This window comes from Alosa sapidissima, chromosome 10, assembly GCF_018492685.1.
Source record: "Alosa sapidissima isolate fAloSap1 chromosome 10, fAloSap1.pri, whole genome shotgun sequence".
NCBI lineage: Eukaryota > Metazoa > Chordata > Actinopteri > Clupeiformes > Clupeidae > Alosa > Alosa sapidissima.
Window position 1 is genome coordinate 8,276,794 of NC_055966.1, and position 25,205 is coordinate 8,301,998.

Sequence of the window (25,205 nt, forward strand, 5' to 3'; positions counted from 1 at the left end):
AAGTCTCAATCCTTATTCTTCTAGATTTGAGTGCGGCATTTGACACCATTGATCATAGCATCCTAATTCACCGCCTTGCGAAGTGGGTGGGTCTCTCTGATAATGCTCTAAACTGGTTTCAAACCTACATTACTGGCAGAGATTTTTATATCAGTCTAGGAGATCATGTGTCTGTAAAACATGACTTGCCTTTTGGTGTGGCCCAGGGGAGCTGCCTTGGTCCCCTGCTCTTTTCCCTATATATGCTTCTGTTGGGAAAAATCATAAGTCAGCATAATGTAAACTTCCACAGCTACGCAGATGACACCCAATTGTATATATCTGTGGAGCCAACTAACCCAGATGGCATTTGCTCTCTCACTGCATGCCTAACCTCCATTAATCAGTGGATGAGCAAAATATTTTTGAAACTAAATGATGACAAAACAGAGCTACTTTTGGTTGGACCAAAACCAAAGCGAAACATTGTTCTTAGTAATCTGGGGAACTGGGAACACCAGGTCAAACCAAAAGTAACAAGCCTCGGTGTCATCTTGTATCCTCCTGAGAACCAAGAAAAAAAGTGTCCAACAATTTCTTTTTTTTTGTGATTTCCTTTCTATTTAGGATAAAAAAAAACATCTTACAATTTTTTTTTTTTTTATTTATTTTATTTTAAATTTTATAGCATGTCCCCTGTGGTGGACATAAGGACCGTTTTAGTATGAAAAGCCATGAAAATAGACAAAAATGGACAAATTATGTTTTTGGTTGTATTAAATTAAGGGTAAACTTAACCAAATATAAGGGAAAATGTTATTTATCCTTCTAGACTACTTTATTTGCCTTTTTGGACAGTTGTTTTTTTCTTTCTGGATTGTTCATTTCATTTTCATGTTTTTCTTTCATCTGCGATAATCGATTTTCATTCATATCATTAGAAAGCCCAGGATGTCCTCTTTAAAAGACCACAGGAATTGATAGAATAGCTCAAAGGGGTAAAGGGGTATGCATCTAGAACTTATGTCCACTACAGAGGACATAGGTCTATGGATTGGTTCTCAGGAGGAGATGCAGAGTTAAGTTTTAAGCCCCATATCAGTAAAGTTACTCAGACAGCCTATTTCCACCTGAGAAACATTGCCAAAATGCGGCCCTTTTTAACTCAACAAGATGCAGAAAAACGAATTTATGCCTTTATCACTAGCAGGTAAGACTACTGCAATGCACTTTTCACTGGTCTGCCCAAAAAACATCTAAAGAAATTGGCACTCATACAGAACTCTGCGGCTAGACTTTTAACTAAGACCAAGAAGAGAGAACACATCACCCCTGTGTTGGCTGAACTGCACTGGCTCCCTGTTTCCCATAGAATTGATTTTAAGGTTATGTTAATTACTTACAAAGCTCTGAATGGCATGGCCCTTCATATATCTCTGAGCTTTTAATATCTTATCAACCACTAAGGAAACTTAGATCATCCAATTCTAATCTTTTAATTGTACCCAAAGTGCTCCACAAGCAAAGTGGAGAAGCTGCTTTTATCCATTATGCCCCAAAACTATGGAACACCCATGCCTCTGTAGGCCTACATCAAGCAGGCGAGTTCAGTAAATATTTTTTAAAAAGATCTGAATATGAAATATGAAACATATTGAATCAGACCAATTGGGTGCAATCTCCGTGAGGAATCTGGTCGGCAACAACTGTATGTTTAGGTTTGTTGTGTAGGTAGGTTAGGTTGCTGTTTTTCCTCCTAAATCTCTTGGCTAAAATAGACATTTTCTTCATCATATTTCTAGGTCGTTTTACAGTAAGATATGTCTATGAGTGATAGATAAGAGGTACAGAAATGTGTTCGTGGTGAAATTAGAAAATGCATTATTTTGTCATTTTTCGACCCTCTCTGCATTCAAATCGCTATATATCTCAAAATGGATTTCCGCGACACTAAACTCATTTCATCGTGGCACGTCTCATATGTTAATGCACACAAAATCACAAATACCCCACTTCCTGTTGGTCGTGGCTAATGCATTGTACATACGACAGTTGTTGATATACACACCTACCAAATTTGGTGTGTGTAGCTGAAAGTACATGCCAACCACGGGATGAGTCACATAAAGGGGGTGTTAGCGAGTCCCTGGACCACGCCCGGGGCCAAGCCTTTGTCCCTGAGTAGCGGGCGCAATTTCATTTCTCAACCATGGAAACCACCTCAAAAAAGGCAAAGTCAGGCCCCTGAAAAAAAAGAATAATAATCCTTACAAAGACAATAGGGCTTCGCACCGCGGTGCGCAAGGCCTTCCCGGTCCTGCACCGTCGGTGCTCAGGCCCTAAAAATGAACTTCAAGATGGTCTATCGCATAATTGCATTTAAAGAATCAAATGTTGTTAACAGTAACAGGTACTTCATGCTCATATTTCAAATGTAGCGCAGTCAAAAGTACAGTATTTGTCTTTCAAATGTAGTGAAGTAAAAGTCACAAGTTTCCAAAAATATTAATACTGAAGTAAATTATAGATACTCAAAAATCATACTTAAGTACAGTAATCAAGTAAATGTACTTAGTTACTATCCATCTCTGGTCATTTTCCAGTTCAGTGTTTCTCCAGTTGATGATTACTGTCCTGTCACAGATAATGCAACACAATGTACACAGAAATGAAGGCATCGTTCATAACAAGCCTCTCTAATGTGGTTTAGTGTGATCAATCTGTTCAACTTTTGTCTTTTTAAACAGAAAGAAGGTGTGAATATTGCAAAGCAGGATGGGTATACTATCAATCAAGCTGTTACCTATTCTACTATCGTGAGAACTGGAAAACTTGGGGCCAAAGTAAAACTGATTGCACTAACAGGGGGTCTCATCTGGTGATCATAGACACAGCAGAGGAACAGGTAAGATAGAAAAGAAGCTATTCTGTCACACACACACACAAAATGAACAATATTTTGCTTATGATTTTATCAAAATCAGTATAGAGACAGCAGAAGTTGTAAATTGACTGGGTTGGCTGCTTAGTCTTCTTTTAAAGACTCAAAATTCCTTACCACAAAAACAAATATGTCTTTATCTGCACTTGAACATATTTCTCTACACAAATATTTCTGGGCAGATGTTTCAATTCCAATTCCAGTACAGTCTAAATATGTATTTCACCAGTATCATTTGTCTCATATGTTGTGCTGTAGGCCTTCATTAATAATCACACAACATATTACCTTGACAAATGGCATGGATACTGGATTGGACTGAGCAAAATCCAAGGCCAATGACAGTGGGTGGATGGCAGTGACCTCACTGGAGGGTGAGTCATAATGCAGTGAGATGTGGTGCACACACAGACGTGTAAAAGTGTTGTTCACTCAGACTTGAAATGAGACCCCCGCATTTTCAGCAACATGTGAGCTCAAAGTGCTTTCATTAAACAATCAATTCATCCACGTCAGAATACATAAAATCATAAGAGTGAATTCTGGATGAGTCCCACAGGTAATTGGGATGGCTCACATAACCAAGCATTTATCTGATGATTTACTTCAGACCAGGCGGAGGGTCACCCTCCTGGTTCTCCTGCACAATCTGGATCCAGTTGTTTGAGTTTGGTTTCACTTCCTTAACATGGCAACATCTAGATAGGAACAAGGGAATGTAGTCACATGACTGCTGTTTTGTTTTCAGAGTAGTCACTGATGTTTACTGCATATTTAACCAATAATTTATTCTTTCAGGAACTGGATTAGTATGGGGAGTGATTGTGTGACATCATTGCCTAGCACTGACCCCTCCAAGAGTTGGATGGCCTTTGAGTGGTTGATGAAACACAGATGGATCTGTGAAATGGAAGCTGCTATATAGCCTGAGTGAATTCAAAGATGCTGTTGCTTAGGAATCTAAACATTTGCAAAAATAATGTGTAGTGATTTAAAACATCTGTAAAGATGATGTGAGTTGTTTGTGCAAAATTCTATAACCAACTTGTTTCTGTTCATATTTCATATTAAAGAAGTGAGTTTGACAGATCAAAATAAAAATCAATCCATTCAATAGCAAATTGATTTATTTCAATGGTCTAAAGCCGTGGTTCTCAACTGATGTGTCGTGAGGTAAAGTGAGGGGCGCTGTGGAATTTTGAGGAACACAATCTGTTTTTAAAACATCAATGGCACAGCTTAGTAAGTTGAAATGGTTTTACACATTCAGAGATTCACATCTTTTTTCTGGTTTTGATTTCATAATGTGAAGCGGAGATCCATTTGGCCCGATAATTTACTGCTGGTTGTTAGGATATGTTGTGATTGCCTGCCTACTCTAGCAATAAAAAAATGTCTAACAACCAACAATAATGTCTAACAACCACTTTAAGGAGTGAGGACTATTTGACTCTCTGAGTGAGGATTTTGGTACGATCATTGGTGTGCCTTGGTCCTAAAAACGTTGAGAACCTCTGTTGTAAAGTTTCCACTCTGTTGGCCTGCAGCTCTTTAAGAAAAGAAATGCTGTTTCTCACATAAGTCAGACATAATAATAATAAGATGTCAACATTATTTTACTTAAGGCCACAGCTAAATCAAGCCATTGTGTACCAGCATCAACAAATGTCAAGTATCCTGAAAAAGGCATTGTACACTGAATTAGAACTAAATTAGTGGACTTCCTCCTATGATTATATTTCTCAGGAACACCAAAAACCAGTGCTTCTATCAGTTCTGACAAATTACTAGAATTCATCATGATTTCACAAATCAATCCATGGATCAACTCATAGGAGTGCAGAAGCTTGACGTAACGTCATGTTGTAGTAATGTGGTGTTGTCCAGAGGCCGTTTTCAAATCGAGAACACATTTAATATATTTATAACATCTTATTTTCTGCTTATGCCCAGATATTATCATGACTGTCCAACAAAGGCATTAAAAATAGTTTTCAATTAATCGTTCACCAAATAATACCTAATATATATAATAATAACACTAAGGCACTTCATTGAGAGCAGTCCAGTCATCTGTACAATTTATGAGCGATAATCCATTAAATAGTCCATGACTGACACCTCCCCTCAATACCATAAAAGGCCTTGATGGAGGCCACTAATTGGTGCAAATGCACTGCACTGTGGCTACAATAAGAACAAGGGCTATTTATCAGAAATCAGCAGTCACTTGCAAGATTTTATCTTTCCTCTTTCCCTTTTTTTGCCCTTTTTTTACTATTAGTGGAGTCGCCATGAGGAAATCCATTTTCATTTTCACTGTCCGTTTTTCTTTTCTTCGCTTTGCTCTTCCTATTTGTTTTCTCTTCTCCTTCCTTGACGTCTGGAACCTGCTCTCTGGGTTCGTTTTGTGTCTCTTCCTCATAGAGTGAGGGAACATCCTCTTTGGTCTTCAAGGATTTCTTCTGCTTCTTCTTCTTATTATTATTATTTTTTGAGTCCACATCTATGCATAGTTGCTGATCTACAGTACATTGTTCCTCAACTTCTGCAATGACCTCGCAGCTTTCTTCACACTCATGTGTTGCGTCTGTATGGTGTCCATTTGCAGCAGCATCTCCTACCCCTGATAAGTTCTTCTTTGAGCGCTTCTTCTTCAAAGCCTTTTTAAGTTCACCATCTGCGTCTACAGGCTGATCAGCTATGGCCTCTTCTGTTGACGCAACATTGATGGCGTCTCTGAACTCGTTCTTGTTTGATTCCTCCATTTCCTGGTTGCTGGAGCGCTGCTTCTTCTTCTTCTTCTTCTTCTTCTTTGACTGGGTGTCGTCAGTGTTCTGGTCCTCCAGAGAAGCTTCCACAGGGGTTTTTGCTGCATCTGTGTCTCCTCGCTCTTTGGAACTTTTCTTCTTTTTCTTCTTCTGTTTCCTGCCATAGTCAGTGACCTCAGAGGCATCTATATCTCCATCTTTAACACCGTTCTGGATCTCTTCAGTCTCAATGCTCTTTTGCTTGTCTTTCTTGCGCTTGGCCTTTTTAGTGACACTGTCTACATTGCTGGGGCTCTGGGTAGCTGGGGCAGTAGTAGCTTCAGTGCAAGGGCCCACTGATGATTCCTTCTTGCCGTACTTGGCCATAAACTCCCGCTCTTGCTGCTCCAGTCTCGCTAGTTTGGCACTCATGGTGAGCCCGTGTCTGGCTCCCCTGTGGAAAGTTGTGGAGATGTGAGCAAAAGCACATACCTGGCCTTAGATGACAAACTGTCTTGATAATTTAAACCTTCTTATTTTACAATAATCTTGTAAAGTAAAAGTTTGATGTATGACCATTACAAGATTTTCACACAGCACAACACTCAGCACCATCGATAGAACCTTCCACTAGGCCAATACACAACTGGTAGAGTAACTATCAACTTGCCATTGTCTTGGTTGGAACACAAATGTCATAGTGCAAACTTACTTGTGAGCAGTCCTTCCTCCACAAACTTTCAGCAGTTCAGCATCAGACAAGCTATGAAATTGGAGGGAGAGAGAGAGCCATTAAGAGGGGTTTGTTCCAACAGAGTCTCACAATGATGCTGTCCCCACAGGGTCTAATTCTTACTTGGTGGCAGAGGAGAGGTCGAGTTTCTGGTCTTCGTCCTCAGAGTCACTGCTATCATCTGAACTTGATGCTTTTTGCTCAGGCTGCTCTTGTCCACACAGAAGAGTAGCTGACTAAGAGACAAACACAACAATAATAATACATTACATTGTGTACTAGTAAATATCAGGATGCCAGTACATATACTGCCATTACAAAAACGTGGGCTGTGGTAGTGTAGTGGTTAAGGAGCTGGGCTAGCGTGCAGTAGCCTGAAAGTTGTTGGTTCAATTCCCAGCTTGTATTATAGCTGACATATGTAAGTCACTTTTGTCAAAAAGTGTCTGCTAAATGTAATGTAATGTAATGTAATGTAATGTAATGTAAAAACGGTCCATATGCTGAACAAAATTTCAGTAGGGTAGGAAGGCAGGGTAAGTGATGCTGGAAAACGTTGCTTTAAGGTTTTTTTTTTTATTAGCAGACACTTTTTTCCAAAGCAGCGTATGTTATATTCGACCCAAACAAAGACCAAACAAAACACATTAGAGAGGTAGCTCACTCCTCCCTTCAGTGCTCTCCCAAGAAACTCCACACTCCACTCCAAACAGTGTTCTGCTATTGTCTGGGGGTCCGGCCGCCCCCACTTTGCTTGTTTCAAGTTGCCCTGGCTCTGAGGGGCAGTTTTTTTAGTGTTTTCACACTGCAAAAACTACTTATCTAAAAAAGTGCGTTTTTTGTTGTAATTTGTTGTGCGTTGAGTAAATCTGTCTTGATAAGACTCCTTAAAATAAGTCAGTCTTCTTAAATTAAGTCAAAAAGATCTTTCACAAGAGTGCTAGTAAGTCTCTTTATATTAAAAACAATACCAGATAGATTATTTGATCATATACTTTAAAGGCACACTATGCAGGTTTTTTAGCTTAATATGCAAGTTTTTTAGCTTAATTTACCTTCATTTAACAGCTTCAGAGTCACTGGAATGGTTATATGACTTTTTTCGGATTGAATGGTGGCCGTCTCGCTTCCCCCTAGTGCCTGTGAGCGGAAAAACCACCCTTGCAACTGTGGGCCGGCGGGCCGACGGCCTCAGTGTCAGGAAGTATAACGAGTGTAACAAATTGCTTTACTGCATTCAAATACACATACACGCCAGGTACCGGCTAGAAAAAGGTAGCGATGGAGTTTCTCAGACATTCGTCATGACAGAGCCAGCGAAAAAGAAGGAAAAACCAAGAAAACAGTAAGGAAATTGCCTATACTGCATAGTTTACCTTTAAGATAAATAACACTTGGCTAGATTTTATTTTTTGCAGTGCAGAGAATGGATAGCTAGTGGATTGCGAATAGATATTAGATATTCTATGATGTAACTTAAACGGCACCTTACTTGTCACCAACAACAAAGACATCAATATCAAATCAAGTCCATTAACTGTCAACTTTCTTCCAGCAGTCCTTTTGACAATCACTGTTGCTTTACCTTGACAAAGCAACCATACTGCATGCCTTTGGTCAGCTTGGCTTTGAGTGGGCGTTTGTTGGAGATCATCCCATTCTCTTCTTCATCATTAACTTTCTTCATCGAAATCCCATCCTGGTCCATATTCAAAACAAAACACAAGGTATGGGAAATTCTCAAAGACGGATATTGCAGGTAATTAAAACCACTTTCCAGTAAAAGGTGGACATACAAAATGATGTAGGGCCTACAATGAATTAAAATTCAGAAGTAGTGGGAGATGCACTCTCTAAATACATACCTGACCATCTTCAACTGACAAATTTGAAGAAGCTTTATTGAAGACATGGTCCCACCAATTGAAGGTAAACTGTTCACCGAGCTTATGACCAACCTGAAAAGATTGGATAAGTGACATCACCCAATTTTTTTACCCAATTGTTTCTAACCACATTACTGTCTGTAATTATTCGATCAAGCTATTTAATCTGGTGAATTAGTATGTCAGCCCTGAAATTGACTGCATTCTTTACAAGTATCGTTACCCAAGAATTTAGACACATACCCTGTTAAATTATATTGTTGTGCATTTGTATGTCGCTTTGGACAAAAGCGTCTGTCAAATCCCATAACCATAACATACCCCTCCTTTGTCGCATTTCACTTTGACTTTGATTGGTTCAGACCTTCCATCTTCGTGGCGTCCCAAACCTTTCCCTACAAGGTAAACAAGAGAACAGATTGTGTACATGCATACATACAAACATTATTGAAGACATTATCTGAGATAATCCTATCTTTAGCTAGGGTATGCTATCCGGTGATACCTGGTTGCCAACCATGGCGAAGCATTTGCTGCTCTGCAAACGTCAGTCCACGGCTTTTCTCCGATATTGCTTCTGCCATGTTTTAAAAATCGCACGTGTCCTTGTGATTAAATAGTGAAATAACACACTAAAATCCAAAACCTGTCAATCTAACGCATCACGATAAAGGTACATGTATGATCCATGTGTACATAGAACTTCAGTATTCAAGACACGAGTTAGCTACGGAAGCAGACATGACACCGGATATGTCGTCACCGTAACAAACAAGTCCCTCCCCAAATCCAGTTAAACAGCACATCTCTGTTTATTAGTGTTTTTGAAAGAAGAGCATTTACTACTTGTCTTTATAGATAGGCCTACCGGCCTGCTGTAACTTTTTAAAAACACTGTTTTCCCAGTAGAGCTATTAGTAGGCCTGTTAAATGTTATCGTGTTGGACTAGCCTATTGTAGCCTAGACCTATCCAATGAACAGACAGAGGAACTGCATCAATTTCAGATGAGCAAATAATTGACTTTTATTACAGTAAGTTAAATTGCATCAACGTCTTGACACTTTGCCTTTGCCAGCTGAGGGAATACTGCATGACTGCTTATTTGCCACTAGATGTCATTGTATCAAAACTGAAAAACCCCGAGTTCAACTTTTAGTAGAGGGCTGTTTTCAGAACTCCCAATTTGACCTATTGTTGCCCGGGGAGCAAAACGGAGAAACCTAACCTGTCTTTGTAAGCTGTCTTTTCTGTCTTTTCACTTCATTTTAAAAATATGATAGCCTATTGTCATTTGTGGCTTTTCTCTAAAACAGCAAGTGCTCTCAAAAAGTGCACTAGCCATAGATTATATTGGGTAGCCTACCTACGCGTAACGAATGTTCTCAATTTCCAAATAGCCTAGGTCTAGTCTAGATTAGCCTAGACTGACTAGACAAGCTGCATCAATTTCAGATGAGCAAATAATTTACTTTTATTACAGTAAGTTAAATTGCATCAACGTCTTGACACTTTAGGCGTTGCCAGCTGAGGGAATACTGTATGACTGCTTATTTGCCACTAGATGTCATTGTATCAAAACTGAAAAACTCCGAGTTCAACTTTTAGTAGAGGGCTGTTTTCAGAACACTAGTGCTCTCAAAAAGTGCACTAGCCATAGATTATATTGGGTATAGGCCTACCTACGCGTAACGAATGTTCTCAATTTCCAAATAGCCTAGGTCTAGTCTAGATTAGCCTAGACTGCATTTCTGCAGCTATGCCAGCATGTTAATTAGCCTAACTGGAGAGAGACCTGGCTGAACTATTTTGTTTAGTTATTATTTAGGCAGTTCTAGTGTGTGCATAAACATGTCTGTGGATCTTCAGTGTGCATAGGGGAGGGTGACACCCTTAGATAGTGTGACCTGGGGGAGGTGTGAACAGTGTTCTGGTACCTGGGGCGAGGGGAGTTAGGTGAAAATGCAGTGTGTGTTTGTGTGTGTTTGTGTGTGTGTGTGTGTGTGTGTAAAAAAGAGAGCAGGGGGAGGTGTGACCTGAGTACACACATTTATATCATTTGTATAAGTTGTTGGGAAGGGTTTTCATATACTTTAGTGGGTCTGAGCCTAACTTCCACCTGTACAATTGTTTCAGTGACAGCGATGAAGACTGGGCTCCGCCAAGCAAAAAAACAAGAGCTGAGGATCCTGTGTCTGAGGAAGAGGAGCCGGTGGCCGAGACCAGTGGGACAAGAAAAGGAAAGGGTGCTGCAAGAAGCAGGGGGAGAGGCAGAGGAAGAGGGAGAGGCCAAGGCAGTGGAAGAGGGTGCTCCCGCAGGAGACAGGAGAGCGGAGACGCAGAACCATGGCTTATGTTAATTAGCCTAACTGGAGAGAGACCTGGCTTAGTCTACCATTCATGAGGTCGCTGAACCGAAATTCGTGCTGGCCGATTGACATTAGGCCTGGGTGAAGACTATGAAAATAGATTAATATTACAGGATCTCTAGGCTTACTGGACGGAAACCATGTTTTCTTCAGGGGTGTCAAACTCATTAGCCTAGGTAGCCTAGGTCATCTTTTGGGATGTGACCTCGTGGAGGGCCGTCATTGTCATGGTCATTTTATTTTTTCTTCATGGGTGTCAGACTGTTATTTGATGATATCACTTATGGGCAATAATTAAGTACAAATAATGCACTGCTGTCATATACTGCTCTTTCTTTCTTTAAATACCCTACTTCCATGTTAGTTTTCCCCCTTCTTCCTTCCTGAGGATGGTTTGTAGTGCTAGGTTTATTTTTAAGTCATCATATCATAGATATTGCTTATAACATATTGGATATCTTTTTTCTAATTTTCTCTTCCTACCCAAAACATCTGGGGGCCGTATGAAACCTGCTGGTGGGCCTGATCTGGCCCCCAGGCCTTATGTTTGACACCCCTGCTCCCCTTAAAATGAGCTGCATATCCTAAATAAAATACTGTCATTTCTCTGTGCAATTCTGGCCTATTATGCATCCTCATGTCATGAGGTGAATTATATTTCATGTCTGTGTGCCATACAATCTACCAAGCGCACAGTATTAAGCCGCTTAACTAGAAACTAGCAGGGGTCTAGTTTCCTCAAGTTGTTGTAGGTTTAGGCTACTCAAGACACACATGTCGTAGGTTTAGGCTAGCCTATAGAAAACACAATGCCTGAACCCCGTCCTGGCAGAAAAAAAAAACGCTTAGACCTATCCCGTTAACAGCGCTTGTTTATCTGGAAACCATTCTACCTCTGTCACGTATTTCATCAACAAGGCTACCCATGCCACAAGTTACAGTCATCACACATAAGTCATGTGCATGGCCGCATGGGTTCGTTAGAATGAAATCTGCATGTTTCTAAACCGGTATACCCCGGGCAGTTTTGAGTGCGCTTTGATGATGGTTATGCAATGGATTTTTTTAATGACGATTATTGCTCTATCATTCCAAGTTATTTTTAATGTTTGCCACGGAGCAATGCAATTAATTAGCATGCTTATTTTTTGTTTGTTTAATAGTATGATCTAGCCTATGCAAGGGACGGGGGTTCTCTATCAGTGGTCACTTTCAAGGCTAGCGTAACCGAAGGAAGTCTGATGTGAAAACGGAGAAAACTTGCATAGGCAAAGGGGAGGAGGCGTTCTACCCAAACATCTTTCCTGTCACAATTTTACTTCCCCTTGAAACAGGGAGAGCGCTGCCAAACTTAGAAAGCTTATACGTGAAAGGCTTCTCTGAGCCTTTGTATGTTCATTTTTGATGATGACGTTCGGAATGTCTTTGGATTGTGTTTTTTATTAATTGCTATAAGTCGCGCTTAACAGCAACAGTAAAGACGTCGTTCTGGAAATTTCATTGGAGTGAGGAAACAATAGAATACAGTTACGGAGAGTAATCAGTAAAGCAGATGCTCCTTGAGGTAAGGGACTTTTTTTTCTGGGACTATCATTTCGAAAACTATTCCTTCTTCTTCTTCTTCTTCTTTAGTTGGAATGATCACGATCGTTAGCTACATATCATAAACATGACCGCACTTTACTTTTCCGAGACATTGCGCATACAGCTGTCCCTCACTATAGACCTTTTTGTTTGTATTTCTTAGTCTTAAAATGAGATGCATATCCTAAATAAAATACTGTCATTTTTTCTGTGCCATTCTGGCATAATGCATCCTCATGTCATGAGGTGATTTATATGCCATGTCTGTGTGCCACCAAGCGCGCAGTATTAAGCTGCTTAAAAGAGACGCCATTAAGTGATGGTCAGTGTCAATGTCTGGATGTGCCTGGTCATTCCAATCAGCTATCAATTTGAGTGTCTTGGACACCATTCAATTTATTGGAATGACAGGGCATTGGTGCACGTTGGCCTATTGTTGTGCGTCAGGGATGGATAGCCTCCACATCTTCTCAATATATTGTAAAGGTGTTTTCATGGGCAATTAACTGACCTTCAGGTTTTGGAAGGGCCAGCATATTTGGTAGATTAGACATACTTGTGTCAGGAAAGTGACAAGGAGTTTTAACCATGTGACAGTTTTCTGAGTGAGTCACTGTAATCCTGTTTGTGAAAGTCAGCCCCAATCTAAAATCTGGAACTAAACCAGTTTGTCACAGTGTGCATTTGCAGTTTCTGAGTTGGTTAATCTTCAGAGAAACATCAGGACTATATTGTGGACCTCTCTGACTGACTGTATAGGGCTGTGGTGTGTGTTATAGAGGAAAGGTTTGTAGGCCTACTTCATTTTCATGTTTTAATGTAAAAACGTTATACAATTTGTCCCCTTGGAATTATATGGCTCTATGCTGCATTTTTGTCAAAATGGAGTGATTAACATATTTATTCTGTGACAACTTCAGTGTTTCTTGAAGTTGTATGCATTTTTGGACATTATATCTAAATACTTGTTCTTATCAATATAACTCTATGGAATTCTAAAACTCAATATCTCAGAACTGCTACTAGAATGCAGAACCTTATAATTTCAAGGGGACAAATTATTTGTAATATCAATACCAAGGACTCTTGAGTTATAAATAATACATAGAACTCAAATTGTTTCGGTTCATATGTTCTTTTTATGAGGTACACAGTGCACAGCCAGATTGTTTTTACGTGTTAACCTGAGTGGTAAATGCTTTTAAGGGGAACTGATAATGGACAGCCTAAAACGTTCTAAAGAGTGGGCCTTCCTAAGCCGTGTCATAAATGATGCTTTCGGGTGCGCTGCTAACACTTCTCAGTCCTTGAAATATTTTTGGCTCTGTCAAGCCACACAATTATGTATGTCAGTAGGGTAGGCTTGTGAATGAACTTGTCTGGGAAATTAGATCTCATCATTGGCAGCACATAAAACAGCGGTGGTCTTGGAAGGAAGGGATAACTTAAGTGCTTCACTCACATAGTGAGCAGTTCTCACCTAAAAGCACCTTGCTGTTGTGCTCACCAGAAAAGGGTCCCATGTGTATCCTGTGATGGCTTCTCTATTGTCTTTAAGATGTATTGAACCTTTGATCCATGACAGATCCTGATCTTTAATAGTTATGGCATGGCCCCTATATTGTTCTCTGTGTGTAGTCAGCATATTCTCATAGGTAGGCTACTGATCGAATTTTCTTTCCTTTAAGAAATGGGAATTGTCCTCTTGGGACATGTAACTCATGGACATGAAAGTGACATTGATTTTTATCTTAGGCAAACAGCAAACAGGCAAACAGAGTCTATTTTACCTCATGCCCCAGGCTGAGGAGCCAGCAGCCTGAAAACGTTATTCTGTGGTGTACTTAACAGACGAGGGGCAGTATTTAATATTCCTGCCACGTGCTTATATAAGTCTTTGAAACACATGTGTGCGGCAGCCACGCAGATAATTTAGAGCAGATCCGGCTGGAGTCAGGCTGTGGGGTTTGGGGGTTTTGATTTTCTCCTCTTTCTCATCTCTTTCTCTTCTCTTCTCTCTCTCTCTCACTCTCTCTCTAGCTGCCTCTCTCATTGTTCCACTCGGTCTCTCACTCTCTGGAGTTAGGTCGCAGGGTTTAGGGTTTCTCTCTCCTTACTCTCTCTCTTCTCTCTCACTCTCTCTTTCCTTGTCTCTCTCTCTCCCTTCTGTCTCTGTCTCTCTCCCCCTCTCTCTTTCTCTCTCGGTCCTCCCTCTCTCTGCGCCACAGTAGATTCTGGCACGACCCGTGCTCAAATAAGCGTTTACAAAGTCAGTGTGGCGAGAGGAGAAGAGGAGAGTGGTGGGATTGGGGGATCGGAGGGGCCAGAGTGACCGCACAGTACTTGTGCTGTGGCGAGGGTCTTTCCTGCCGTTTGCTTGTGTTTTCTCATTGGATTGCATTTTGCGGGGTGCACTGGAGACATCTGCAATTAAAATGTGTGCGCACGGGTGCCGCCAAGTCCTGACTGTGCCCCGCACACTCTCTTTACTGGAACACTGAGAAACCTTATATTTTTGTGTGGTAAAAAACAATGTCTATCTCATTTTTGTTTTTCATTTCAGGGAATAACAGTCAGCACAAGATTAGTAGTTTTTGCTCTTGTTTTCTTAACAGAGTGACCAAAGCCGAATTGGCAGAGGTCTTTTTATGTTGCCTTGGAGATGGGTGATGAAGTCATTTTCGACATCAATACTGCATGATACTCCCCCTTAGCATAGTTGCACCTTGACACTTCAATGCTAAATCATGAAGCATTTTTTTGCTCTCTCTCAATACTATCCTCCCTTAGTCTCAGATGTTTCCATTTTCCAGACCAGGAAATAAAAAAGTGAGAGTCAGCCGGTGTGTGAGCGGAAACAGAGAGTGGAAAAGTCTCATCGTCTCGTTTCCAAAACAATAGACAAGATTGAAGATGGAAAATGAGTAAATACACACGATCCCAGTAGAGTTGTAGCTGGCATATTTGGCTATAAAATGTGTGTGTGTGTGTGTGTGTGCGTGTGCGTGTGCGTGTGCGTGCATTTGTATGTGTGTTGTGTTTAACCTGGCTGCATACAGATGGATTTCCACCTTGCTGCTGTTTACTGCTCAGAGGAAAAGGACAATGGGATGCAGACCTGGCTTCTCTGTCAAGATGTTTCCTATTGGCTCCCTATTGTGTGTTCCAGGAGGGCCTCGGGTGCAGCGTGCCAGGGCCCGAGAGGGGAGGAAGAAATGAGAAGTGCAGTTGTTTTTGTCGAGACTAGGTCATTGCAGATCTGCTGTGGTCATTAGAGAAAGGCATACTCATAGGTTTGTTGTATTACCCTATTGGTAATACGTTTATAGCGTCATTATGAGTAAGTTGTGTAGTAGCATAATTAAACTGTGCATTCAAAAAGAAATTAGGATATATTCATGATATACTGTATACAATTTAGTTTAATTGCAATATATTGATTTTCTGGGCTTAATAGTTTGCTTGTTATAAAGATACGGTGATTCGGTATAGTTCACTAAGTGAAGCCCAGTAGCTCAAAATGGTTTGTAGTGAGAAGTGAAAACCTTTTCTTGAGAAGTGTCTTCAGCAGGGAAGTATCCATTCTTCTATTTACTTTTCCTCTTTGGTCGGGGTCGGGGGGGGGGTCGTCCAAACAGGACAGGTTCCTGACCATTCTTCTTCTTCTCTCTGCCTGCTTCTGTGTTTTGCCCAGGACATCCTTTGTGTGGCATCTGGCTGGCAGTGCTGTTGCCCCCTACTCTGCCTTCCTGTTATTTCTGTCTGTGAGAGGCTGTCCACAGGCTAGGGGGCTCTAGGAAAGCAACTTGTTGCACACACAGGAACAGCTTTTAAGCTATTTTTCTTTCACTGAAGTAACTGACCTCTGAGTGCAGTCTGAGCAAAGTTACATCGCAACTGATACTGGTTGGGGCTAAAAACTATACATTCAGACTCCTGTTTATGTTATGGAAACTCTTGTTTCCGTAGCTACGCACCGTGGACAATGACAACACAATGTGGTAGCACCTCTGTTCTCTGCAAAGTGAACTCATGACCCTGGTGTGTCCAGTTATGTAACTGCAATTGAGGTGCACACGTTCATCCTTATTCTCTATATAGTGCATAATGATCTGGCTGGAGTTGGAGCTCTATTGGAGTCAACGGGGCCGTTTGGAACCCTTTCGAGAAGTCACCTTCTTCAGGTTAGACAAAGTGCACCAAGTGTTTTGTTTAAGAATTTTCCAAGGTAAGGGGGAGCGATGTCCTCCTTTTCTTTCCAGATGTGTTGATTAAAGCCACATCTGGTGATATTTTTTTTTTTGCCGTGTGTCAAAAAATGTTTTATAAAAAAAAAAGCGCATTGCATTAATACGCTACAGATTTCCTGCTCACCCTCCAGAAAAGCAGCACACCGTAGGAAGCCAGGCCAGTAAATCAGCGGGGTTTAACACGGGAAGAATTTACGGGCCGGGGATGGGATGGAGACTCTATAAAGTCAGAGAGGGGACTGATACTGTGTGGTACCAGAGGTACTCCCCATGCCCCCAAGAAGGGCTCACCCTCGTTCACCCTCAAAAACCATCCAGTGATAAATGACACACTTAAAAGGCTTATCGAGGATGAGACATCCTAATCAAATTGAGTACATGCCAAATGCTGTTTTTGGCACGAAAGAAATTAACCCGTCAATCTTAAAGATATGCGAAGTGAAGTGAAGTGTATGTGCAGAAATGCTTTAAGAGGGCAGTTTCAGCTTTCATATGCCCTCTGTGTCCATGGGTGAAACAATGCTTTGTGTTGTCCTTTGTTTCTGTGGGGTTTGGCTATCCATTTGTAAGGCCTCTTGGCTTCAAAAATGGGTTAGTTTCTAAGGTAGATTCCCATGGGAGACACCTATTGCTATACAGCAAACAGGAAGCATGGCATAGACATAGGGCCAATAAAAAAGCAATAACACAAAAAAACAAACAAATAAAAACACATTCAAGCATGACAAACAGCCTAAATGAGTTTTGGGCTGTATTAAGGGCTGCTAATAAACTTACCAGCCAAGAGAGTGTTTTTCATTCAAACCAGATGTTTCCACTAGATTTTTTTTTTTTTACCCCCAACTTGTGCTCTCTCTTCTATAGCGTGTTCGTGGCATGCCAACGCCTATAATGCAAAAAGTCTCATCACTTGTCCATCATTTGAGGCCAGTGATATGCCTGTCGGCTTACAGAGGAGCTGGGGTTTGCATGCAGGCACGCTGCATGGGCTCCTTTGGGACCTGTTGGGGCCACGGCGCCGAGAGCGAGCCATGTGTTCTGAGTCCACACCCAGCCTCCCGAGTGGTCTCCGCAGAAAGTGAAATTTGCTGGGGAGCTGTTGAGCTCAGAGGCACTTGCATCGTCCGTACCACATTTGGGTCGACCTGCGGCCATTTCCCAATCCCACCTCACCTCTCTTTCCCACTTGCTCTTCACTGTCCTATTTGAACAAAGGCAAAATGACAAAAATATATTTTGCAAAGCTTTTCAAACTTGGAATGAGGGGGATATTCAGACCACCCCCTATTCACACACACACACACACACACACACACTTTTGTGTAGGTCCCTCTGTCCCCACCCACAGTGTTCAGCTGGTTTTCTTTGTAGACGTTTCTGTGCAAAGCTTGGAGGAGTAACTGAGCAGGGTAGAGAGAGACATGTTTGCAGCAGTAGTATCGCATCTATAACTTTTCATATGCTCATGTTTTAAATGCATCGATTGCTTGACTAAACTGCTTTTGGTTTGTCAACACATTTTCTGTTGGCATCTACTCATGGGAACCTATAGAAACATAACCTATGTAATATAAAGTGTTGACTCAGCATTGTGCTCCATGGTCGGATGAACGCTGCATCGTATGCTTTGCTATTGAGAGGGAGAGCTTGAGTTCTAATTGAATGCATCTCCAGGACAACTTCCATGACCTCATTCAGCTCTTGTGTATTTTGGTGGAGCTCAGAGAGGGAATCAAGTCTCCAATCGGTCATACTTGGCAGCGGCTGGTTATGTCTCTCCAGCATTTGGAGTTGTTTTTTTTTTCTACATTTCTGGCCTGACCTGGTAAAGATGCCAAGAAAAGATTCAATAGCTCTCTACGGTGTTTGACTGAGTTTGTAGTTTGCTCCATGGCCCTGTAGATCTATGTCAAGGGGAGGGGTGTCCAGGCCTGCGTTGAAGGAGACATATGGCACCCATGGATATAGTACATTTTTCAACTTAACAAGCAGCACTTTCACAGACAAAAAAAAGACAAAAAAGGCCTCACATCTGGTCTGTTTTGACATTCCAGGTGGTTGAAGTCTCCACAAATATAAGGTCCTTTAAACCAGACACTGAATTTACAGTCTGTCATAATCATACTATAGTCTAGCTACCATATTTGGACAAACAGGGAGCTTTTGATGTCATATACTTTCCCCAGAGGCACATGGGGACTGCCTAAATTTTACTGGCTGTCCAGTTTGTTTTGGATTGTGTTGTCATTGTGAAATGAGTCATAAATGATAAGCCAAGAAGCGCTCTGTGGTGAGTGACCTCAGCCTGCCACGACAGCGTGACTCAGGGACGCGTGTGAATTTACTAGTCCGATAAGAGAGAGCTCGCCCCTTGGGCTTCCTGTTCCCTTCCTCCCTCTACTCCCTCTTCTCCTCTTCCTCCTCCAGTGGCTTCTGGGCGGACTGGTGCGCAGGAAGAGGAGAGGTGGAAGTGTGTCCGTTCTGATAAGCATCTGATGATTCAGGCCCGTAGCTCAGTGACTGTTGCCATTGGCATTTCAGTGGAATTTCTCACTGAGTTTCTAGATTACGTTATTATGTACGGTAGTCCAAGAAACTCTTGTATTTTAAGTCATTTGTCTGAAACAGAATATACTGCAGTTCTGAGGCTCTGCGTTGCAGTTCGCTGAGAGTTGGCCGTGTTAGCTTAAGGGCTTTCACCTCTGCACTTATTTTACTGCCTAAATGTGTGGCCAAGTAAGGTATTCTGGTGTGCAGAGGAACTCATTTCAAGTCACTTCATCTGCCTATAGTAGGTGAGCATCTTACTGTTGTGGCTGTAGAGGTGAACACTGCAGAGGAAGGCAAAGGCTGTAGGGCCTCTGGTGTCAGCTGTGCTGGTCTCTCCTGAACGCCTGGGGTCTCCAGTAGCTTTTCATCATCAGCACCATGCATCACATCAGGGCTCTGCTCAATCAGATTATCATGACGTGGCAAAATGTGTCGTTACAATGATCTCATGAAGTCATGTCGGAAATATAATATTATGCTGACGTTATACTCAAGCTCTGAGGCACTTCACTAACATGTGTCACAGCATCTTGGTTCTTCAGAATCTTGCCATCATAAATGCCTGTACTTTCCTCAGAGTAACTGCCCTGAAATGAAGACATTTCTTTAAGATATACAGGAAGGTTTGAGTCAGCCTATCACTTAATTCGACAACCAAATCAGAACAAGTTGGGATGTTGTGTAAAATGCAAATAAAAACAGAATGTGATAATACACAAGTCTTGTAAACCCATTTATCAGCAAAAAGGACATAGACAACATATCAAATGTTGAAAATGTTGACTATTTAATGGAAAATATCTGATCATTTTGAATTTCATGCCAACAACATGTCTAAAAAAAAGTTGGGACAGGAAATGTTTACCTCTGTAAATGTTTAGGAACTGAGAAGACCAGTTGCTAAAGTTTTGTGAATTAGATATTGTCCCATTCCTGCCTGATATGGGATTTCAGTTGCTCTACAGTATGAGTTATTCTTAATCATGTTTTTCATGATGCATCTAATTTGACAGATCTGGACTGCAGACAGGCCATTTTAGCATCTGTACTTTTCCTCTATGGAGAAATACTGTTTAAATATGTGCATAATTAATTTTGTCATTGTTTTGAAATATTCAATGTCTTCCCTGAAAAAAAAACATTGCCTGGATGATAGTATATGTTGCTCAAAACCTGTATACATCATTCAGAATTGATTGTGCTTTGCCAGATGTGCAAGATGCCAATGCTGTAGGCACTAATGCACCTCCACACTGTCATAGAAGTGAGCACTTAAACAAGTTGGATAGGTTGGATACTTGGTTAGGCCCTTTCCTCTTTAGCCCAGATGAGTCCATGATTTCCAAAAAGAATTGCACATTTTGATTGGTCTAACCACAGGACATTCCATGTTACCTGAATCCATTTTAAACAAGCTCAGACCCAGATAAGACAGTGGTATTTCTGTATCATGTCTAAATACAATTTTGGCTGTTGCATGGTTAAGTTTACACTAGCATTTCTGAATTGAGTATCAAACTGTACCCATAGACAATGGTTATCAGAGGTTTTCCTGAGCCCATACAATGACTTTCTTTACAGTCTGGTTTTAATGCAGTGACATCTGAGGTCCAAAAGACCACGTCTATGCAATATTTTTCAGCTCTATCCTTAGTTTGCAAAGATTTCTCTGGATTCTCTCAATATTTTAATGATATTGTGTACTGTAGATGATTAACTCCCCAAATACTTCACAATTTCATGTTAAGAAGCATTAAAATTACATTGTTTTCACCATTTGTCCACACAGGTTTACACAGAGTGATGAATACCCCTACATCTTTATTTAAGAGACTCTGGCTCTCTGGGATGTTATTTTTCATACCCAATCATTTTGCCAGTTACCATAATTAGTTGTGAAACATTCCTCCTTTTGTTTTCTTTATCATTAACAACCTTTCCAGCATTATGTTACCCCAGTCCCAACTTTTTTAAAATGTGTTGCTGCTATCAAATTCAAAATGAACATATATTTTCCATGAAATAGTCAAATTTGTAACTTTCAACATTTGATATGTTGGCTGTGTCCTTTTGGCAACTAAATATGAGTTTATGATACTTGCAGATTATTATATTCTGTTTTATTTTTCGCATTTTACACAATGTCCCAACTTTTTCTGATTTGGGGTTGTACAATTCACCAAAATAGACAAAAAGCAGAAAACCTTTTGATATATATATTTTTAAACAACTTGCCACAATCATACCTGAGGTCAGAACCCTGGTGTTCTGTTGAGTGCAGTCATTAAGGCAACCTTAGGGTGCGTTTGTCTCAAGATTGCCTTTCTCCTCTGGTGTGTTATTTGAAGCTACATCCTCAGTAGCGCCAACGCCAGTGTCAGTATGGTTTATGTCTTTCCCAATAGATGTGCCTTTGAAGTTGCTGCCGAAGTCAATCGAACACCGGTGCAAGCTAGCTTGATTGGCCTAATATGATGATGATTATAGTGTGATCTAATATAATGATACAATGGCCAAAAGAAAGTCTATGATAGGAACTGAATTGATTTTCAGTTAATATCTGAAAAAGTATAAATTGCACAAAAATGGAACCGGAGCATTGCTTTGCACCCTCTGTAATAAGAAGTCAATGAATAACAATATAGTGCATTGCTTTGCATGCACTGTAATTACTTTGAGATAATATTGACTGAGTCATTAAATTACAACCCTTTCTTCTGTGATTCAAATGCTTGCCAGTCACCACAGAGTTCTTTTGCCTTTGCACACAAAAGACTTAAGTTATGCGATCCCTGCACTTAAATGTAATTTGCATGAAGTCCGAAGAATGACCAGAGAGGATGAAAAACATTTACAATGTTAGTCTATTCCGGACCATCTGAACTGGACTTTATGTAGGCTATCAAACCCGATGGCATGGTTCATGGCACTGATATTGTAGACTGTAACGAGCCTCAGTTGTTCGGCTTCTCTATACCTCTATGCTCTTCTGATTTCCCACAATGCATTGGTGTGATACAGCTTCCATGGACTCCCTTTGAGTCCAGACCTATACATCACCATCTTATTTGGGCTTCAGCATCCATCAACCCGCACTGTAAACAGACAGAAAGCCTATATTTTTCTGGTGAAAGTTTTTTTGGGGGGGGGAAAAGAATGTCCTATGTGCCCGTGCTTGTTGGTGTCCGCAGAAATTACGACACATGTAATTATGGTCATGTCCTCCTTAGAGGCTCAAACCTCACTTGGGCCACCCCACTACATGTGCACGCCTTGTACAGTAAGCCTGGTTGTGTGACGAATGAGGTTATGAAAGCAGAGGTGTTCTTGCGGTGAGTGCATGGGTATATGTGCATGTGTGTATGTGCATGTGTGTCTGGTTTGGTACTTTGTGTGTCCGTGTCTGCGGCTCTTCAGGGTACGACCCACGTGCACGGGTGTGTGTGGGTGGGTGCCATTATGTTGACACAGGAACGCGTGTTTGTGTTTGTGGGGGGCCCTCGCACTTCGAGGCCACAGACAGCCGCAGTCATTCTGTCTGTGGTCATGGTTTCAAGTGCAGAGGAAAAACAAGCAGTCACCAGCTCTGAGCCACACACATGAAGTCTTTTTCTCTCTCTCTCTCTCTCTCTCTCTCTCTCTCTCTCTCTCTCTTTCTCTTTCTCTCTCTCTTTCTCTTTCTCATTCTCTTTCTCTCTTCTCTCTCTCTCTGCTGCAGCAAGAGACTGAAAGGCCAGAGAAAACCGGAGACGGCGCTCCACAGGGACGCAGTTAATCTCCAAGCACACGCTCATGAGTGTGGTTCTGATAGGAAGCACATCTGTTTTCACCTGTCTAGAATTACCAAAGATGGCTAGGAAATTAAAGTCTCTCTGTGTGAGTGTCTTGGCGATATTCTTGCACTTATTTTCTTTCAAAACAAACAAACACACACTCACACACACACACTCACACACACACACACACACACACACACACTCACACTCACACTCACACACACACACACACACACACACTCACACACACACTAACACACACACACACACACACACACACACACACACACACACACACACACACACACACACACACACACACACACACACACACACACACACACAGCTGTAGCTCCATAGACTCATACGTGGACCTGTGCAGCCTCTTTCCCTGTTCAGTTTTGGCGGCTCAGTCCGATGTGACGTAAGCCTGCCGCTCCAATCTCCTGGACTGGACACAAAGGGCCAGGCCCAGCACATCGGCGTGCAGGCGTCCAACACAAACACTCCTCCACCACCACACAGCGCTGAGTGTCCGGGCCCGGGACACAGCCGGGCGGTTTGGGAGGAACTGAGAGAGTGGGGAGGAAAGGTGTGGTCGTGTGTAAAAAGTCAGAATCCAGATCGCAAAAACGTGCTCTCGGGGCTTTGATGTGCCGCCTGTTGCAACAGCAGAGAGGGGCGACCTGGCCTCCACGCGCTGAGTGAACGAGAGAGGGAGGGATAGAGAGAGAGGAATGGGGAGGGAGGGAGGGAGGGATGGAGAGAGAGGAATGGGGAGGGAGGGAGAGAGGGAGCGTGTGGCTATGTACTCCTGAGGGAGAGAGGCCGAGAGAAGCAGCCATGGTGTAGAGGAGGAAGGGCAGCACATATCCTGTTATTTTGTTTAAACTGCATACAGTTCAGGGCCCTGTGTGTGTGTGTGTGAAAGAGAGACAGAAAGAGTGTGTGTGCATATATCTGTGTGTATGTGTGCAGGCCTCTGTGTGTGTGTGTGTGTGTGTGTGTGTGTGTGACAAGCTGCCAAGTGGCGAATGACATAAAGTTGCTTTTATTGGTTTTTCCATTGCTGCAACCCCCAATTAATGGTCCATGAGAGCTCGGTACCAAACCCCCGACTCCACCATGGTTTGTCTGCCTCAGCTGGTCAAGTCACATGAAGCTGCAGCCCAGTTTTGTCAAGAAGTTTATAACCAAATCCAACCCAGGGCAGTCATTAGACAGGGCTCATCTGATGAAATAAACATGTTCACAGATGTCTATAATGGACCAGATAAACATATGACCGCATACGTTTTGGTCTTCTTTGGTTTTTTCACCATGCATTTGGTACTTTATAGATTATTGAATATTTCATAACAGATTTAAATATACTTCTGGAATGTCACTTACTTTTGCTGGAACCTTCAAAACTCTGTGTAGAACTTCATGATGAACCTTTTTGGTCAGTTAGATCCATTTCATAGTATTAATGGCCCTTTTTAGCCATGGGAAACCTTTGATCAGCTATGGATCCTTTATATGAAAAAGAACCTCAAGCATTTCAAGGTCCCATAATGCTCCCTTATCAAGCGGACTGCACCTTTAAGTAGCATATCATGTTTTTTTATTTTCTACCTGTTTTTTTTTAACTGCAGAACAGAAGGCTTGCACAAGCAGAAAATGCCCACATATAAATCACAGGGGTGAAGGTGTTTTGCCTGGTGCGGGGGACTGTTTTGGGGTTGGGAGGCGATGTCATCCCATAAATCCCTGAGCTGATGGAAGAAGACTGGCCTCGGGACTCACTCAGCAGAGCAACGCGCTTCCAGAAAGGGAAAAAAGAGAGTGAGTGAGAGAGAGAGAAAGAGAGGGAGGAAGAACTCCCTGTCCGGCATCTCCCTTCTCGCTCCTTCATCATCGTTTTGTCATGCGGGTCACAGGGGACGCATCACAAACACACAACCTGCCAAGTCAGATTTCCACCACTGTCCACTTACAGTCAGGGATCAGGGGATCGGGGAGTACTTAAGGACCATCCTGAATATATGGCCTGTTGCTCACACACATATGCACACACACACATATGCACAAACACACACACACACACACACACACACACACACACACACACACACACACACACACACACACACACTCACTCACACACACACACACACACACACACATGGGCATGCACTGTCAAAAATTTGCTGTTTGTTTTATGTTCCACTGTTCCCCAATAGCCCCAACTTTCATAGGATGAGTAAACAAGTCTTATTTCATGCATAAATGATAGAATAACAGCGCAGGGCAGCACTTCTCTCTAGCAGAGCATGTAATCTTCACCGTGCGTCAGAAACCAAGACTGCACTGTTGTTTTTGTTTTTTTTTTTATGTCTTAAATAT

General features: G+C 41.7%; 2 protein-coding genes and 3 long non-coding RNA genes across 7 annotated transcripts in view; 3 read left to right on the plus strand and 2 right to left on the minus strand.

Moving 5' to 3' along the window:
* The first annotated feature begins 2,559 nt into the window (after positions 1-2,559).
* On the plus strand, positions 2,560-3,243 carry LOC121720146. Its single transcript, XR_006034459.1, has 2 exons — positions 2,560-2,884; positions 3,179-3,243. It is a non-coding gene; the product is annotated as an uncharacterized LOC121720146 (long non-coding RNA).
* A 786-nt stretch (positions 3,244-4,029) lies between these two features.
* Positions 4,030-9,076, minus strand: gpatch4 (G patch domain containing 4). Its single transcript, XM_042106030.1, has 7 exons — positions 8,795-9,076; positions 8,611-8,684; positions 8,269-8,361; positions 7,989-8,102; positions 6,527-6,639; positions 6,383-6,433; positions 4,030-6,124 (listed from the first exon to the last, which is right to left on the minus strand). Exons 1-7 carry the CDS (start codon positions 8,871-8,873, stop codon positions 5,161-5,163), a joined length of 1,488 nt encoding a protein of 495 aa, XP_041961964.1. The 5' UTR covers positions 8,874-9,076; the 3' UTR covers positions 4,030-5,160.
* On the minus strand, positions 4,030-24,482 carry LOC121720148. The gene is made up of 3 exons (XR_006034462.1): positions 24,471-24,482; positions 19,566-19,570; positions 4,030-4,862 (listed from the first exon to the last, which is right to left on the minus strand). It is a non-coding gene; the product is annotated as an uncharacterized LOC121720148 (long non-coding RNA).
* On the plus strand, positions 9,080-11,272 carry LOC121720147. Of its 2 annotated transcripts, none has more exons than XR_006034461.1 (2): positions 9,080-9,322; positions 10,425-11,272. It is a non-coding gene; the product is annotated as an uncharacterized LOC121720147 (long non-coding RNA). The 2 variants fall into 2 exon arrangements; XR_006034460.1 differs by lacking the exon at positions 9,080-9,322 and adding an exon at positions 9,435-9,524.
* The window catches only part of pear1 (platelet endothelial aggregation receptor 1), a 34,866-nt gene continuing 21,542 nt past the window's right edge, over positions 11,882-25,205 (plus strand). Inside the window, exon 1 of one of the 2 annotated variants that reach the window (XM_042106000.1) lies at positions 11,882-12,221. The gene's annotated coding sequence lies outside the window, so the exon portion shown is untranslated. Of the gene's footprint in view, positions 12,222-22,833; positions 22,918-25,205 lie in introns of those variants that run through there. The other variant, XM_042106001.1, reaches the window with a different exon arrangement.